This window comes from Trichechus manatus, unplaced genomic scaffold (assembly GCF_000243295.1).
Source record: "Trichechus manatus latirostris isolate Lorelei unplaced genomic scaffold, TriManLat1.0 scaffold00001, whole genome shotgun sequence".
Taxonomy (NCBI): Eukaryota; Metazoa; Chordata; class Mammalia; order Sirenia; family Trichechidae; genus Trichechus; species Trichechus manatus.
In genome coordinates, this window is record NW_004443937.1 from 15,718,758 (window position 1) to 15,737,188 (window position 18,431).

Below are 18,431 nucleotides of genomic sequence, written 5' to 3' on the forward strand. Positions count from 1 at the left end.
GGAAGGTGCTTGAATTTTTGTGGGATTAATTTCCTACCCTCTAGCACACAAATGTTTTACCAATAAGTCCAGAGTCATTGACACTTCTTCCTTAATAGGTCCAATCAGCATAATGTCATCAATGTAATGGACCAGTGTGATGTCTTGTGGAAGGGAAAGGCGATCAAGGTCCCTGTGAACTAAATTATGACATAGGGCTGGGCAGTTGATGTAGCCCTGAGGTAGGTAATGGAAGGTGTATTGCTGGCCTTGCCGGCTGAAGGCAAACTGCTTCTGGTGGTCCTTTGAAACAGGTATGGAGAAAAAGGCATTAGCCAGATCAATAGCTGCATACCAGGTACCAGGAGATGTATTAATTTTCTCAAGCAGTGAAACTACATCCGGAACAGCAGCTGCAATTGGAGTCACCACCTGGTTGAAGTTTTCAATAATCTACTGTCATTCTCCAAGATATGTCTGTTTTTTACGCAGGCCAAATAGGTGAGTTGAATGGAGATGTGGTGGGAATCACCAGCCCTGCATCCTTCAGATCCTTGATGGTAGCAGTAATCTCTGCAATCCCTCCAGGAATGCAGTATTGCTTTTGGTTTACTATTTTCCTAGGTAGGGCATTTCTAATGGCTTCCAGTTTGCTTTTCCTACCATAGTAGCCCTTACTCTATTTGTCAAGGATCCAATGTGGGGGTTCTGCCAGTTGCTGAGTATATCTATTCCAATTATGCATTCTGGAACTGGGGAAATCACTACAGGATGGGTTCAGGGACCCACTGGACCTACTGTGAGATGGACATGAGTCAAGACTCCATTAATAACCTGACCTCCCTATGCCCCCACTCTGACTGGTGGGCCACAGGGGCGTTTTGGGTCTCCTGGAATTAGTGTCAGTTCAGAGCCAGTATCCAGTAATCCCCAAAAAGTCTGATTATTTCCTTTTCCGCAGTGAACAGTCATTCTCATAAAAAGACATAGATCCCATTGGGGAAGGCTGGGAGAAATATTAACAGTAAAAAAATTTTTGGCAGTGTATTGGAGTCCTTCCTCAAGGAAACCCAGCCTCCCCTTCATTAAAGGGGTTGTGGGTCCCAAATCTGGGAATTGATTAAGGGGCTGTGACTCTCTATTCTGGCAATTCGAGTTAGACTGCTGTTCACCTGACCCAGAATTCATCCATCTGTATAGATCAAGTAAATATTTAGTAGATTTCCTATCTGTTTCACTCCTAGGGACACTATGACTAAGTAGCCAATGCCATAAGCCCATACGAATCAGACTATTCTGATTACTGCTTTGAATCCTCTGTCCATTACTGTAACCACGCCCACCTTGTCTTTGTCAATTGAGTGCAGCCACTTGGCCCCTACTACCACGGGGTCCAATCAACCCCATTGTAGTTAGGTGTCTTAATTCAGTTAGGGCAGTTCCCACTGTCAAATCTGACTTACATAAAATAGCAATCACAGCAGTCTTCAAGGATACTGGAGCGCCCTTCACAAATTTGTTCCTCACAGTTGTGGTAAAAGGTGTGTTCTCTGGGTACTCCATGTGCAGGTCTGTGGGTCTAACTTGATAAATCCACTCTAGCATGGCAGTTTTCCTAAGCCTTTGGATACCTTCTTCTACAGTATAACAAGGTAGGTCTGGTACTTCAACTTGATTTAGTGTCAGCCACCTCGTAATCCATGCTTCAGCAACCCAACCAAATAAACTATTAGATCCTTTCCTAACTTCTCTAGCTGGAACATTGAATGAACAATGTGCGCTTAGTGGACCTATATCAATAAACTCAGACTGATCCATCTTTATGTTCCTTGCACCATTATCCCACACCCTTAATAGCCGTTCCCACACATATTCCCCAGGTTTCTGTTTGTACATATTAGAAAAGTCAAGTAGTTCTTTTGGAGTGTAGTGTACCTCCTCCTGGGTCACACTTTGTAATTCACCTTTTGGGGCTCGCTGGGACTTCAGCCTAGTTATAGGTCTAGAAGCCAGAATCGGTAGTGTGGAGTTGTTTTGAGAACATTCAGCATTATCTTGTAAAGCGTCTGCCCCAGGCAAGGCCTCCTTAGAGACAACTGGGCTAGGGTTAATCTCATTAGACAGCAGTGGAGGGGCTAATGGCTTTTCTGGGCAGGGTGGTTTAGCAGACAAACATGAAATCTCTTCAGATGGGACTGGTTCTGCTTGCAGGAGTGATTCGATGGAATTTATGGGCTCAGTGTCCCCAGCTTCTGTCCATATGTCCCCATCCCAAGTTTCACGATCCCATTTCTTCCCAATCAATGCCCTTACTTTAACTTCAGACACCTCCCGAGGTTTGCAATTGAGCTGGCATTGTAATTCAGCCACTCTTACAATAAGACTCTGGGTTTGGTTTTTGGCAATTTCAGCTCTGTTACTACAAGAAATAAGGCTTTCTTTCAAAGCACAAGTGGAAGCCTTGAGGTCATGTATGCGGCCCTTGAGCTTTGACTCTGAAGCCCTGAGCACATCTCTTTCTTTCACCAGTTTGTCTAGCGAAAGTAGGACAAATCAACCAGCTTCCTTGTACTTCTCATTCTGACAAAGCTGTAGAAAGATATCACACATGTGTTCACCCTAAGCCTCACCTTTCACCATACCTGATCTACTGGTGGTGATATTTTGCATATTTGTATCACCACCTCACTGCATGGACTGACTAGCGGTGCCCTCTTTATTGCTGGAAGCAGAGTCATCAACATCTTTAAGATTAACCAGACCTGAGAACCAGTTTAGAAAACTCATCCTTAGAATTTCGTTTCTCTAGAACCACCCAACTCTCGGTACCAAATGTCTTAGGCTGGGTTCTCTAGAGAAGCAAAACCAGTAAAGCATGTAAATATATATATAGAGAGAGTAACAGCTCACGCGATTGTAGAGGCTAGAATGTCCCAAGTCCATGGATCAGAGTAGAGGCCTCTCCCAAGTCATGCAGCCGCAAAAGCTGGCAAGCCCAAGATTGGCAGGTTGGCGAGCAGGGCTCCCGCTCCCAGGCTGCGAAGGTTGACGAATTCCAAGATCGGCAGGCAAGACCACAAGGTTTCTCCTGATTCACATAGCTGCGGGGGCTGGCGAACCCAAGATTGGCAGGTCAGAGAGCAGGGCTCTGCTCACAGGCTGTGAAGATCGATGAATCCCAAGTTAGGCAGATAAGCTGACAGCTCAAGTCCCAAGAACTGGAGGTGAGAGGACAGGAGGCAGCCACAGGATCCAGAGAGAGCAAAAAGCCAGAATGTCTGCTTATCTTCAGATGCAGGCCACACCCCCAAGGAGACTCCCTTTCACCTGATTGGCTACTCACAGTATATTCAATCATGGGAGTGATCACATTAAAACACTGAGAGTCATGGCCCAGCCAAGTTGACACACAATCTTAACCATCACACTATAAGACCCTAGCTGCTCTCCCTATAATGTGACAGCACACTCCTCCTTTCCACCCTGGATTTCCCATGTCCATTCAACCATCTCCTATCCCTTTTTGCCTTCTCATCTCGCTGCTGGACTGGAGCTGCCCATTTAATCTCATGTATCTACTTGAGCTAAGAAGCGCTGTCTTCATGAGTATCATTTTATGTCCCATAGTCCAGTCTAATCTATGTCTGAAGAGTTGGCTTCTGGAATGGTTTCTCGAACTGCCAGCCTTTTGGTTAGCAGCCAAATGCTTTACCACTGTGCCACCAGCGCCCCACATCTTATCCATCAACAAATCCTACCAACTCTACTTTCAGAATGTTTCTAGAACCCAACCACTTGTCCCTACCATCCCTGTACCACCCTGGTCCAGGCAACAGCTCTTCCTTTTTCCCATTGCCCTCTACAGACTCTTCTCTGCATAGTGACAAAGCAAGGCCCTGCATGCCAAATTGGGCGACATGGGCCCTGGCCCTTGTGCTCCCCAAGATGAACTTGGTATAGCTCTGCTCTGGCCGCTCCTCCAACCACACCCCGAAGTCAGCGGCCAGTCCCTGCCTGCCCATGGGCCAATAGTGTCCTCCTAGGCCTGAGACAAGATGGCAGAGCTCAGGTTGGCCAGCTGCCCAGGAAGGCCAGGGGCACACCACTAGTCCTGCATGATTCAACTCTCTTATCCACCCTGGGCCTCAGTTTTCCCATCTGGAAAATAGGGGTATCCTTGTACCCCCTCCTCACAAGGAAAATGCTGCCTGAGGAGCAGAAGGATGAAGGATTTAGATACTGTGAGCCGAGCACCTGCCTGGGGCCTGGCCCTGCTCTGGGCATTGCTGGAGGTCTACAGATATAAATTACAGGTGATTTATTTTGTGTTCAACCTAAAGCAGGAAGAGGAGCTTTGGCTTTGGAGTCAGAGAGGCAGAGCTGGGTTTGAATAGCATCTGTCCTGGGCAAGGTATCCCAAAATTATGTGAGCCTCAGTTTATTAACTTGTAAAAAACCAAACCGAAACTAGTTGCTGTCGAGTTGATTCCAATCCAAGGCAACCCTGTGTGTGTCAGAGTAGAACTGTGCTCCGTAGGGTTTTCAGTGGTTGTTTTTTTGGAAGTAGATTGCCAGACCTTTCTTCTGAGGTCCTCTGAGTAGACTCAAACCTTCAACCTTTCAGTAATCGGCAGAGCGTGTTAACCGTTTGCACCATCCAGGAACTTCTAACTTGTGAAAAACCAAAAACCTGTTGCTGTCGAGGAAATTCCAACTCATAGCAACCCCATAGGATGGAGTAGAACTGCCACATAGGGTTTCCAAGGGGCAGCTGGTGGATTCAAACTGCGAACCTTTTGGTTAGCAGTCGAGCTCTCAACCACCGGGCTAATAATGATCACTGCTTCATAGGGCTGTTGTGAAAGCTGATTTGGACAATGGATGCAAAGCACTAAGCTACTCAGATATTCTCCCCAGCGTGTCCCGCCCCTGCCCTCGGGCTCTGGAAGCAGGCGGGGAGAGACAAGGACATAGCTGATGCACAGGTGGCATGATAGATAGATGCTGGAAGGCAGGTCCCACAATGGAGAGGATGCAGAAGGAGCAGAGGTAAACTCATCACCCTCAAAATCATCTGGTTGGTTCATCTTTTTCACGGCACTGTTCACTCTCAGAAGTCCCACCTCTCTTCATTGCTGGCTCAGATCTGGCTATTTCCCCAGCAGAAGGTGGGCCCACTGGGCTCCATCCGCAGCCTTGTTCCCCAGAGCAGCAGTCAATACATGCTAAACAAATGGGTGAACGAGCATATGAACCGCTAGCCATCTACAGGAGATGGCCTTCCCGTTGACCTTGCAGAGGAGTGCTTTGGGTCCTGGCACGAGACAGGGTTCACCCCACAGTGCAGCGCAGTGCTGCCTGTGGAGGGCCAGGGAGCCAACAAGGGTGGGGCGGCACTGGCTGGCAGCAGTGGGGCCATCATCAGCCCTTGGCCTGAGGGCTGGGGAGGGAAAGAGTTACATGAACCTAGAAAGAAGGGGAGTTGTCTAGGGAGGGCACAGCCCCTCTCAAACCACAGTGCACTAGGGAAGGGTGGGGGAGCTGGGGTGTGAGTACCCCGAACCCTCTCTCCTCACACCTCCTGCCAGTGCCTCCCATTGGCCATACCCGACAGGAACAGAAGGCGCGGGAGCCTGGGTGAGGCGGTCTACTGCCAACCTGGGGTAGAGTGGGTATAGAGCTGTGGGCACATGAGAAGTAACTAGCCCAGACGTGAGAACTTCTGGTTCAGGGCGGCAGGACTGGAGTCCCGAGAGGGCTGGGGTGTGGAAGCTGGAAGCTAGTGTAGAGAGCAGATGGCAAAGAGCCTTGCCTACCCGGCCTTGGCCTTGGCCTTTCTCCTGTGGGCAATGGGGAACCTAGGGGAGGGCCTTGGTGTTAGAATGATCCTTATGGTAGCCAGCAAAAGGCAGGCCAGTGGGCAGGGAGACCCCTGGAGAGGCCACACACAGATCCTGTGGGGGAAGGAGGGGAGCTGGGCTCAGAATTATGTATCAGGGGTGCAATGTCTGGCCTATAAATGCCACCGTTATCTCCAGCTCCCTCCATGAGGGCGGTATGCCCATCTCATAGATGAGACAAACAAACATGGAGCAGTTGTTTGCCCCTTTCAGTCAGGGGCAGAGTGGAAGGGTTTCAGAAACCCCAGACACACCTCACCAAGTGTACAAATCCTGGAGGCTGGCCTTGGTCTGCAGAGGAGGGCCCCTAGCCCTCGGACCCCTGAGCGGGGCCTTCACCTGTTACTTCCCTGCTGTACACAGCCTCAGCTGCCCTGACCCCACAGGCCAAGTTCGCTGTGGTCGGCACCTCCCAAGGAACAAATGTGTCCTTCTCTCTGCCTGGGCAGCAGTGACTTCATTCCCAGTGGCTGTGTGAGTCACCGGGCTGAGGGTGGAGGGCTGGTGTTTATTGCACACCCTCTTTGTTCCATAAGCCCTCTCCAGGGACTACTCACTCATTGTGTCCTCAGTTACAGAAGGTGGCATGGAGAGGTCAATCACACACCCAGGACCACACAGGCCTGTGGTCCTGGTATCACTCCTTACACAGCCAGGCATGTGGGAATTCTTATTTCCATTTTGCGGAAGAAGAAACTGAGGCTCCCAGAAATGAGATGATTCATGTAGGGACAAAGAAGTCAAAGATGAATGAAGAGTCCACTCTGTTCTCAAGGACAAGACACATCAGGTGGTTGAAGACAGAACGTGATGCGTCAGCATAAAGCACTTGGAGCCTCAGTTTTCTCATCCATAAAATGGGGATGAAGATACCCACTACCCCTCAGGACTATCAAGAGGCCAGGAAGAGACATGAAGAGAGCAGTTGTGAAATGGTGGGGGGAGCCCCAGTGCATCCCCAGCTCACCCCATGCCACTGCTGCAGTCAGTGTCCCAGGACAGTGCCACGGGGAGGGAGCAGGGAGCCATCTGCAACTCAGATCTGAGGCTGGACCAGAGTGATGACTGTGGGGTGGAGGCATTGGGGACCCTTAAAAAGCAGGTCTTCAAAGGCCTGCCTGGGATGATGGCTAATGGAAGGCTCCTCCTTGGACTCCCTTCTGGATGCGGTTGTTCAGCTCCTTTTGCAACCTCGGACTCAGCTAGCCTGTCCTCAAGGCTTTCCTCAACCTTCGAACAGTCTCTCAACCCCATCCGAGCCAAGGAAGCAGTCCTTTGAGAACCAAGTTATGCCCTGTGGGAGCTCGAGAAAGCCATGCCCCTCCTTGTGCCTTAGTTTCCCCATCTGTAAAATGGGGGGAGGGAAGCCTTAACCTGATGCTGTTTGAAAGGTGGTAGACACACAAGGGGAGAAATAAAGAGGCGAGGCCCAAACCCTCTAGATATTTTGTTGACAAGGTATCTGCCAGGTGAGGAACTTTTAAGGAACACACAGAAGGACCATGGACTTCTGGTCCTGGAGGCTTCTTTTTAGCTTTACCTGAAAATGACACCTGCTCTCTGTGGTGACCTCCAAGGCCAAAAGTAGTTCCCTTGCCCCTCTCCACCAAGTGCCTACCCTGACTGGCGCCTGACCTAGAGTAGGCATGTGGGGTTCATGTGACAAATCCCCATACCCGTGGGATGGGGGAGTATCCCTAGTGCTGAGCCTAGGTTGAGGGGTCTGACCCAGAGCCTGGGGTTGTTGGTCCCAGGGACATGGGAAATCAGAGCCAGGCAGGCAAACTGGGCAATACAGGGCACGGAGCAGAAAGAGAGAACTTGCAAATGGTTCAGGGATATGACAGGCCATGAATAGAAACCTGGGACACCAGATGAGAGGCAAAGGGCTGACAGGGAGGCTGGGAGGGGGTTCTGGAAGATGCTTCTTCCTGAGAAAGAGGCTGCTGCAGCTGCTTGTTACAGCTCATCCATGAGACCTGTGTGGGCAAGGGACAACCCAGACCAGAGAGGGGTGAGCAAGGGGATGGATAGATGGGTGGGAGATGGATGGATGGGTGGGAGATGGATGGGTGGGTGGGTGGATGGATGGATGGGTGGGTGGGAGGTGGATGGATGGTTGGATGGGAGATGGATGGATGGGAGGTGGATGGGTGGATGGATGGATGGATGGATAGGAAGGAAGGATCAAAGGAAGGAAGGGATAGATGAATGTATAGAAAGTTGGATGAGAGAATGGATGAGAGGACAGGAGGGAGGAAGGAAAAGAGGACATGTGTATGGATGTGTGAATGGATCAGAGTCCATGTTGGTTAGACGGAGAGATGGGTGGCTGGACGGATGTGTGAATACATGTGTGGGTGAGTAGAGACGTGTAAGATGTATAAACAGAGGCTGCCTCTACCCACATGAAAGATGTTAAGACAACTTCCTGTAGTAGGAGGACGTACCAGATAAAGCCTTTAAGGGAAGTCGTACTCTGTGTGGCGCAAGGAAATGAGGCCAGTACGCAAAGTGACAGGGAGGCTGTACCCAAGGAGAGTTTCCTTAGGTCAGTGAGGGCCTAGGATAGAATGGGTAGCCTTGAGAGGTAGTGAGCTTCCTGTCACTGAAAAGTGTTCAAGTCTAGGCTGGGAAGCCACTTCCCCAGGGTGCTGCGAGAGGCTCCTGTAGCAGGTAGAGGTCTGCTGTGGTGGCTTGTGAAGTTTTGTCTGATGGGGAAGAGGGAAGATTTGGGTTCCTGAGGCCTCAGGGAGGCCACGACCATCATAGAAGCCCATTTTGCTTTCAGATGAGAAGTTCTTTCCTGGCTTGGGGCACAGACAAGCATGCAGCTGCTGGTCCCTGCTGTGGGAATTAGGCTGGAATCCAAAATGGAATTCCCATTCTTCCCAGGCCAGAGTGGGTAGCACAAGAGACAGAGCAGGGCTTTGACCTGGAGATGGGCTCAGACCTGGCTCCACCATCCCTGAGTGTGTCTGTGGGCAGGTGATGGCCCTGTCTGAGCCTCGGTTTCCTCTTGAATGCAGTGGGGACCCTGGTGCCTACTGGCAGGGCGGCTGTACAAGATGCACAGGGCCCTGCAGGATGCCAGGATCTGAGCCCACCTGCCCTTCTGGGGAGACTTCCTGGGGGCTGTGGGTGGGGAGAAGTATGTTCTGTGAGCACTGACCTTGAGGCATGAGTCATTGTCCCTGGGGACCCCTCCTGGGAAGCCCCAACTGCCTACCCTGGGTTGGGCTTGGGAGCAGCTGTTGGGGATGAGAGCAGGGGCTCCAGCTCGGTCTGGAAATGGCCCAGCGTCAGCTCAGGCCCAGACCCCACCTCCCGCAGCTGCTCAGAGGGCCCCAGCCCTTCAGCCTCCCCCACCCTATCCCCACCCATCTCTACATAGAGGAACTGGCATGCACTGTGGACTCCAGTGTGGGCGCTTGGAGCCCAGCTGTTGTTGTTTTGACTCATAATGACTCCATGTGAAAGAGTAGAACTGCCCCATAGGGTTTCCTAGGCTGTGATCTTTACAGGAGCAGATCGCCAGGTCTTTTCTCCCATGGAGCAGCTGATGGGTTCCAACCGCTGACTTTTCGGTTAGCAGCTGAGTGGTTAGCCATTGTGAGGGCTCCTTGAAGCTTGACCCAAACCCGTTGCCATCGAGTCAGTTCTGACTCATAGCGACCCTATAGGACAGAGTAGAACTACCCCCATAGGGTTTCCAAGGAACAGCTGGTGGATTCAAAGTACCAACCTTTTGGTTAGTAGCCATAGCTCTTAACCACTGTGGCACCAGGGCTCCACAGCAGGATTCAAATCCCACCTCCACCACTTCCTAGGTCTATAACCTGGGCTCAGTCACTTCCCTGTTGGTGCCTTAGTTTCCTCACACGTAGAATGGAGCTAACCATAAAATCCACTTTGTCAGGCCATTGGGAGAAGTGGATGAGTGAGTTGTGGAGCTGTAGAGAGCCTAGGGCGCCGTGAGCCTCAGGGATCTGAGAGTGGCCAGCAGCTCCCTGCCTTGTCACAGAGCAGGTACTTGGCCTGGCCAGGGCTGAAAACTGTCTCACCAGCCCAATGGAGAACTTCATGGGCTGCCGCTCTCCCAGGAAACAGCTCTGAGTTTTTCTTTATTTTGTTTTTTGGCAAACCCAAGCTTTTCTCCAGGATGCACGCTGAGCAGGCAGGGCAACTTCTTTCTAGTCGGGTGGGCTGGGCCGCTGTGGCGGGTGTTGGGTTTAGGCCTCTGGGGAGATGGGGGAGGATGTGGGCCGGCCTTTGCCTCCCCACCCAGCCTCTTTGCCCGCCCTCTCAGCTTGGCCTTCCGTCCCAGGCCACCTCAGACACAGACACAGGACCAGCTCTGAGCTCCCAGCAGCCACGCTTTCCCTGGCCGGCGGACGCCCCTCACCGTCCCGCCCTGAGTGACTCACTGCTCCCCTGGACCCCAGCCATCACTGTCTTCTGGCAGGAGGCAGGCGTGAGGTTGTGCAGAAGCCACAGGGCTGGTGTGTGAGGACCTAGAGGGTCTGGAGAGCCGGACGTGCGGGGCTAACAAGGCTGAGGACTCAGCCCTGCGGGGCCTGTGAGATCCAGCGCCACCCACCTCCCCTGGCATTTGGGCCTTTTCTTTCTTCTTCCAACCATGAAGAAGGAAGTGACCTGAGAGCTATTGAGAGAGCCAGCCCCTGTCCAGGAGAACCGCAGTCCAGACGACCCTCATCCCCACCCAAGTCAGGCATGAAAGGGGATGGCAGTGCCATGTGGAGCCTTATGTGGAAGTACTGCATCTCTGTGAGGACCCTCAGGTACGGGGAGGTGGGGGGGGGCTCTGTCTGCCAGCTTGCATTGACTGGGCCAGATTCGGGGCCCTAAACTTTGGGATAACAGATACGGAGGGCAGGAAAGGCCCCACCTGGTGCTCTATGGAGCTGGGACCCCTGGTGCCCGTGGGCAGTGTCAGGCAGCAGGTACCGCATGGCTGGCGGACTCATGGTGTGCGCAGGGATGGCGCTTGTTACATAACCCCTGGCCCTGGGCCACACAGGCTCCCACCAGCTGTGTGGCCGTGGTCCTGTCACCTAACTTCTCTGAGCTGCGTCCCCCAGTGAAATGGAATTCGCATGCCAGCCTTCTCAGCGCTGTTGTACCAAGTGACCATGAACGAGCCTGTGAGTTCAGCCTACACTCAGTGCCAGACTGCCCAGGGCTAAACCTGGCTTTGACATTCTTAGTTACTTGGTCTCTCTGGCTGAACTTTTCCCATGTGTAGATCTCACAGGATTAGTGTGAAGATTAGATGAGGTAATAATGGCAAAGAACAGGGCCTGGCACTCGGCCAGCGTTCAGTAATGTTAGAAGGTGTTACCGTTGTTGTCCAGCCTCCTCGGGGGAGGCACCTGCCATCAGAGCTCCAAGTGGCAGAGATAGGAGGTGTGTCCTGGCCTGGGAGTGGAGAAAGGGGGTAGAGCAGAGCTCCTCGGCCCCTGAGGGAGGGGACACCCACCTGGGGTCAGCCCTAGGCTCTGCAGCTGCTGAAAGGATCCAGACCAGGGATCAGGAAGCTGGGGTCCTGCTCCTGTGTGATCTTAGGCAATGCTGGGGTCCCAGTCTCCTCATCTGTAGAGGGGGACTGGGCAGGGCCAGCATTTCTATCTAGGAGGGGCTTAGAAGTGGTCTTCTACTTGAGACGTGTACTTGGATACCACCAAGAGGCATTGTTTACTTAAAGGGGAGGTTTTTAAAAGAATAAGGGATTGGAAGATTCTCTCGCCTTCTTTCTTCCCACCCTCACTACCAGTATATAAGCCTGCCTGCCTTCCTTCTTTCCTTCCCAAAATACTTGTGATAGTTTACAGGAAATACTTACAATAAAATAATTAACAAAACATCAGGATTTGGAAACCGGTAGTAGTGATGGTTGCACAAAATGATGAACGTAATTAACATTGCTGAATTGTATATGTAAAAAATGTTGAAATGGCAAATGTTTTGTTACATACATATACTTACAACAATTAGAGAGACAGAGAAGAAAACATCAGGACCAGGGAAAGCACAATTTAGAATAGAATGTCATGACCCAGGGAAAAAAATTAGAACAGAACAGAAACATGAGGAGGTCCTTCTGTTGAGGTTAAAATGTTGAGCTTCCTGGCAGCCAAGGGGAAAGGGAAGACCCAGCCACCCAGCTCACTCTCAGTGTCCGTGATCAGAAAGCATAATGACAGTGGCCACAGTGGTCTCTGCTGCTTCGCAAGAGTCTGGGGCCCTGGGCCCGAGCAGGGCTGGGTGCGTGGGTGAGGGTGGTAGGCATTGCAGGGACGGACCTGGGGCCTGGGTAGGTTTGAGTGGAGAAGGGAAGCCAGTGAAGTCCGAGGGAACGCCAGCTGGCCAGCCGTGGGAATGGGGAGATGCAGAGCTCTCATCCCCCTTCCCCCACTGAGTGAGTTAGCGGCTGCCGCCTTCCCCTGCGCCCCTGAAATGGGGGACTTGGAGGCTGGGCCAGGCAGTGGTGAGTCCCTGGGCTTTGGCGAGTGCCTGCGTGCTTTTCCCTCTAACCACAGCTGGATTTTCCTGCATCTCATTCTCTCCTGAGGCTTCCGGGGATTAGCGCTCTGGAAACCTCAGGGCTGTTTACAGGATGCGGCGGGCCCTGTGCTAGGAGGCCCTCTCCCTTGCCAAGTAGCTGTCTCTGCCTAGGCGGCCTCTCAGGAGAAGTGGCACAGCCTCGCCAGGCCTGGCAGACTGGCCTCTCTGTGCTTCTGTTTCCGCCGTTTCAAATGGGGACAGTTGTGCAGCTACCTGGCAGGGTAGTGGGTGAAGCCTCACACGGCTCACACTAACTGCTCACGACTTTTGCACTGGCAGCTGTTACTAGCAGTGGGCAGGCCTGCTCCACGGATGCTGTGAGGACTGGCTCCATTGGAGCTCCATGTGGCCACCTCACTGTCAGTGATGAGGGCAGCCTGGTGGGTGTGGGCACCGTAATTGGCACTGGGCTTGCCCCAAACCCACACTTAACACCTATATATACAGGGCGCCTCTGTGGTTAGCTGGGGAGTACAGGCCTTGTGGGGCTCCAGGGTCCCTCCCCCATTTTGTTAGGGGGCCCGTGAGAGGGCTAAGGCCACACCCTGAGTCAGACATACAGATAGATGAACAGAACAGGCCCTCAGGAGGATCCCAGCCCCCTCCACTGCCAGGGAAGACCTGAGTCAGCACGTCTGCAGCCCTAGGCAGAGCTGGCAGCAGCTGCAGGGACAAATTGGAGGGTTGCGATCGGACAGCACATAGTTTTCTACTTGCGTCTTCAGATTCCCTTCCGAATGTGCTGTCGCCCCTGGCCCAGGCTGCTCACATCTGGAAAAGTGCAAGGTGTGTGGGGAGCAGGCTGTTCTCTGCCGGCCAGCCCAGGTCCTCCTGCCCAAGGCTTCAGCGGCTGCAGCTTTGGAAGCCAGTCAGGAACCCCGGAAGGGTAGCCTGAGGTCTCTGAGAGGGGGCCACTCTGGCTCTGGGCCTCCTCCCGGGCAGAACGGCCCAGGAGCTGGGCACACCAGGTCCAAAGCCAGCAACAGTAGGTTGTGAGGGCTGCAATCACTGCTCCCTGTCATTTTCTCACCTGTCAAGTACTGGTTTCTAGAAGGTAAGATTAGAAATGGGCTTTGTCTTCCTGGCAACAGTAGGAGCTCATCAGGGGACTCCTCTCTCCTTCCTCCGCGGTGTCTCCAGGTAAGGGAGGCAGAAGGATGCAGGGGGTAGGACCTGAGTTGGAGACCTGGCTGAGCCACTTGGCAGCTTTGGAGGGGACATATGGACTGTTCTGCAGATTAAATGCGTGAGGCCTGGGGTGGAGTCAGGGCTGGGTAAGAGTTAATTGTTTTTGTGACCTATGGTTGGGCACTGACCCAGCTTCCCTGAGCCTCAGTTTCCCCATCTGTAGAATGTGTCTGATAATATAGTAGTACTCAAAGGGTGAATGTTGGACTGTTAAATATGAGTCTGGCTGTCTACCTCCCTGCCAGGGTATCCCTTTCTCTCAGCACTCACCTCTGTTTCGCTGTCTGTCACGGGCCTGACTCGTGATGTAGCCTCAGCCTCTGGGGTCAGGCAGGAAAATCAATTTTGCATCTGGGGTATTTGGAGAAAGAAAGACCGTGATGTGCCCTGAGAGCCACTGGGGCGTTTGAGCTGCCTTGTAGGCAGGGGCAGCCCACTTTGGACACGCACCGCCCGGAACGCGGATCTGGGGCTTATCTGAGCAGACCCTGCTGCTCAGGCCTTGCCCCCGCCCCACCCCTGCTCGTGTGGCTGCATCTGGGGACAAGGCCGGGGAGCAGCTGGTAGCCAGGCTCTGAGAGTTTCAAAGCAGCCTCCCCGCCAGTTAGCCATCTGATGCCCTCAGCCGGAGGCCCTGTGCATACACCTCCTGGGACAGGGAGCTCAGTAGCCCGGCCTGGACATTCTCTCCTCCCTCCCTATGATGCCCCACGCACTCACCCACTGGGGGCCGGGCCCTGCACTCTGGGCCCACAACCCATCTGCTCTCTGTCCTGAGGTGGCCCTGCAAAGCCCAGGACTCCCTGAAGCTGAGCCCCCTCCCCACTGCCTTCTCCTCTGGACACGCCCCTGGCTGGCCCTGTCCCTCTCTGGGCAGGGCTCAGGGCCGAGAATGGGCCAGGGGCGGGGGTGTCTAGGCAGAAGAGAGCAGAACTGTCCCCTCTCTGGCTCTGGGCACTCGTCAAAGGGCACAGTACTCTGTTTGGTGACTGCTTCACTCTTTCACATGTGGAGCTCAGAGTCCTCAACCCCTGCAGCCCCTTCCTCCTCTCCTCCTCCCTGCCCCGCCCCCGCTGCAAGTCTTTGTGCGATTGTTGAAGACCTACTCTGTGCTGGCAGTGTGCCAGGGGCTTAGTACACATTCTCCCATCCACCTGTGAGGGGCGCCATCCATTGCACAGAGGAGGGAGCTGGACTTGCTCATCTGTGAGGCCCTGTCTTGGTGAGTCAGGTGGGGCGGCATGTCCTCAGCCAGCTTGGAGCCTGGCAGAAAGACAGCCTGGGCATAAGCAGCCCCATGCACGGGGGAAAGGCTGTGCTCATCAGTCAACAGATATTTGCTGAGGACCTCCTATGTGCCAGGCCTATGCTAGACCCTAGGGGCACAGCAATGAGTAAAGTGGACAGGGCCCTGGTCATCATGGAGCTGATATGCTGGTGGGGAGAGAGACAGTAAGAGAAAACAAGCAGAGGAGGATGGATCAGTGTCCAGAGAGAGAAAACTGGGAGGGGCGATAAAGAGATTGGGGCAGAGGAGCCCCCATTACCTGAGGTGATCAAGAAAGGCCTCGACAAATGTCCGTCAGCTGACAGTGGATAAACACAGTGTGGTACATTCATACAATGGGTATTACTTGGCTGTATAGAGAAATGAAGTTCTGATTCATGCTACAACATGGATGAACCTTGAAAACATTACACTGGGAAAATAAGTCGGTCACAAAGGACCACATGCTGTATGATTCCATTTATATGAAATGTCCAGAATAGGCAAACCCATGGAGACAGGAAGTAGATTAGTGGAGAGACTTGGGAGGGGGGGATGGGAGTGACTGCTAATGGGTATGGGACTTCTTTTTGGGGTGATAAAAAGGTCTGGGAATTAGATTGTGGTGATGGACACACAACTCTGAATATACTAAACCTACTGAACTGCATACTTTAAACAGGTGAATTTTATGGTATGTGAGTTATAGCTCAAGAAACACTGTTTTAAAAAAAAGGGCTGCCTGGGGAGGTGGCCTTGAGTTGAGAGCGGCAGGAAGAAGTGAGCTTATGAGACCTGGAGGCGAGCAGCAAGTGCAAAGGCCCTGAGGTGGAGCACGCTGATGGATTTGAAGAACAGGGTGGATCAGGGGCAGAGCTCCCGGGAGAGAGGTGGTCCCTGAGAGCAGCCTGTGGGTCGTGGTGAGAACTCTGAATATGGAAGGGGATGGGAATCCAGAGGAGAGTTTTAAGCAGGATAAGTAATGGCACGATCTGCTTTCTGTTTTAAAAGTCAAATGGTGGCCGCCATGAGGAGATGAGACCGTAGAGAGGGCAGGATGGGGCTAGGGGCACAGTGAGACCAGGCAGGAGGCAGGGTGGCGTGGTTTAGATGAGAGATGGTGATGATACCTACGGGAGACAGACTGACAGACGGCTGACAGAAGAATTTAGAAGGGGGCCAGATCACTCCAGGTGGGGGTGAGGAGACAGTGTCCTAGAGGGGGGCCCTGGGCATGGTATCAGAGACTAGGAAGGAGGGGGCTGGTAGGGGAAGCATTGAGGGGGCACTCCAGTAGCAGGACCTGTGGGCAAAGTCTGGGAGGTGGGTGCAAGGAGGCCTCAGAGCACCCAGCTGGCCATGATGGAGAAGAGGCTGATCGCCACCGCTCCCACCACCCCATGTCCCACTTGGGCTGGAGCTGCTTTCAAAGTAAGTGGGGCAGCCTCTCTCCAGGGCCACCTGTCATACAGCCTTTGTCTTGCCTGTCTAGCTGGACCTCAGTGAGAACGTTGCACCCATGTGGCCAGAGACCTAGCCAGGGCCTGATGTTCTCAAAGAAAGCAGCCTAGCCGAAACTGAAGTGGCCCTGAAATCTGATCACCCCAAGAGACTGTCCAGGGAGGCAGCTGTATTATTTATGGCCCAAAGCCTCCGGGGCTAGCCCAGTAAGGCCATTTGGGCCAGCCAGCCCTCGGAGGAGCCCTATGGGCAGTGTCTGGGGCCATTCAGGGGCCCCAGGGTGCCTGGCACCCTCTCTCCGGGGCGTGGCTTGCTGGATGCCGGCTGAGCAAGAAGGAAGTTGGCCCTCAGGCGCTGCTGTGGGGAGGGCCTGCAGCTCGCGTCCCCAGGAGCAGTGGAGGCAAGCTGGGCACTGGAGCTCCGGGAGACCACCTCCCCCTCCACGCTGAGATGGTGAGTGCTGCCAGCCTGGCCGGGGGCGGGAGACTCAGCTGCCTGAGAGACCTCTGAGGGGCTGGTGTTCATAAAGGATGCCTGTGTGGTTTAGGGTCTCAGGGGCTTTCATCGGGCTTTTCACTGTTTCTGGGCACTGTTTCCTACGACCTGTTTCTCACTGCCTGAATGGCACTCGGGCTGGCCTTGGGCCCGAGGACCCCTGATGGTTCCCCCACAGCTGCCAGGGAGTGGGGAGAATTCATTAGCTCCCCTGGGCATTAAGCCAGCATCTAGGCCCTTGCGGGGACTCTGGTGGGTCAGGACAGTCTAGGGCTGCAGGGAGCATTTGGTCCTCTGCATGGAGCCCTCACAACCACCCTGAGAAACAGGACGCTTGACAACTCTCATTTTACAGTTGAGTAAACTGAGTCCAGAGAGGTGACACAGTGGGTAAGGAGGAGAGTCAGGTCTCTAACCTAGGGCTCTCCCTGTGCCCCTGGAGAAGCACAAACCTTGAGCACACGGAGAAGAGGGCTCAGGTCAGAGGGCATAGAAGGCTTCCCATCAGTAGGGTCGACTCTGCTCAGAAGTTTCCCCTTCTCTGGGGTCAGCTTGGGTGAGTCTCTTCCTCTCCCAGCGCCATTTCCCTGCCTTTGCAGTGGCCCCGGGTGTGTCCACCAGGAGCCCTCCAGGACCTGCTGACAACTCCAGTTTCTTTTTGAAATGACTCAGAATAGAACCTTGAGGACCTGCAGGCTCTGGAGTCAGAGGGACCTTGGGGATGGTCGCCAAGTGGGTGGGCAGCTCTGGACACACAGGATGCAGGATTTGGCAACGCTCTTCAGTGTGTGCCTTGGGAAATGCCCTTTAGCGAGATTGGGGGTCTGGGCTACCTGCCCCCTTAGGGAGATTCCCCGCTGTGTCCTGCTGCTTCATCTAATCCTCACAACAGCCTCGGAAGGGAATGACTAGCACCATCTGCCAGATGTGGAAACCGAGGCCCAGCGGTGTCAGAACGACCGTCCAGCATCACACACCGTGTCAGCTGGGGAGCAGGGATTTGAATCCAGCATGGCTCTGAGCCCCTCAGTAAATCATGCGGCTTTTGGGCAGGAGAGGGGAAACAATCCCATGACTTCCTCATCACTGGGCCTCCGTTTTTCCATCTACCCATGGGTTGGGCTTATCCCAGGGAAGCAGAGACCCCCCGCTGGATCTTCATCCCAAGGAGGGGCTGTCTGCCGTGCCGGCCCCCAGCGGCCGGGGCTGGGTTGGGGAGGCTTGGCTGCGGGAGCGAGGGCTCTGCCCTCTGCCCTCTGTGCTCTGGTCAGCAAGGGCGTCCTGTGACCAACTCACAGAGCTCCCTGGTGGCTCCATGAGCCAGGGGCTGTGGGCCTGAGGAGAACCCGGATGGCCAGGCTGTGGGGCTGGAGCTCAGAGCTCACAACCTGCCTTTGCTGTGCTCAGGGCACAGGCTGGAAAGCTGGCCAGGGGACACGGCCCCTCTACTCAAGAGCCAGGGGAAGGCCCACTTCAGTCCAGCCCAGCAGGGGCACTCCTGAGGCCAGGGCAGAGGGAGGGTGACCAGGAGCCAGGACAACCTCTGCCAACCCCCT

At 53.7% G+C, this 18,431-nt stretch overlaps 1 protein-coding gene across 3 annotated transcripts in view; it reads left to right on the forward strand.

Annotated features, from left to right (window-relative positions):
* The window catches only part of IQSEC1 (IQ motif and Sec7 domain ArfGEF 1), a 216,068-nt gene that overhangs the window by 50,832 nt on the left and 146,805 nt on the right, over positions 1 to 18,431 (forward strand). The window contains exon 1 of one of the 3 annotated variants that reach the window (XM_023742700.1): positions 10,266 to 10,681. The exons of 1 other annotated variant lie outside the window; for it this stretch is intronic. In XM_023742700.1, coding sequence (XP_023598468.1) covers positions 10,614 to 10,681 — 68 coding nt within the window. In that variant the 5' untranslated portion in view covers positions 10,266 to 10,613. Of the gene's footprint in view, positions 1 to 10,265; positions 10,682 to 16,715; positions 16,834 to 18,431 lie in introns of those variants that run through there. One more of the 3 variants, XM_023742902.1, reaches the window with a different exon arrangement.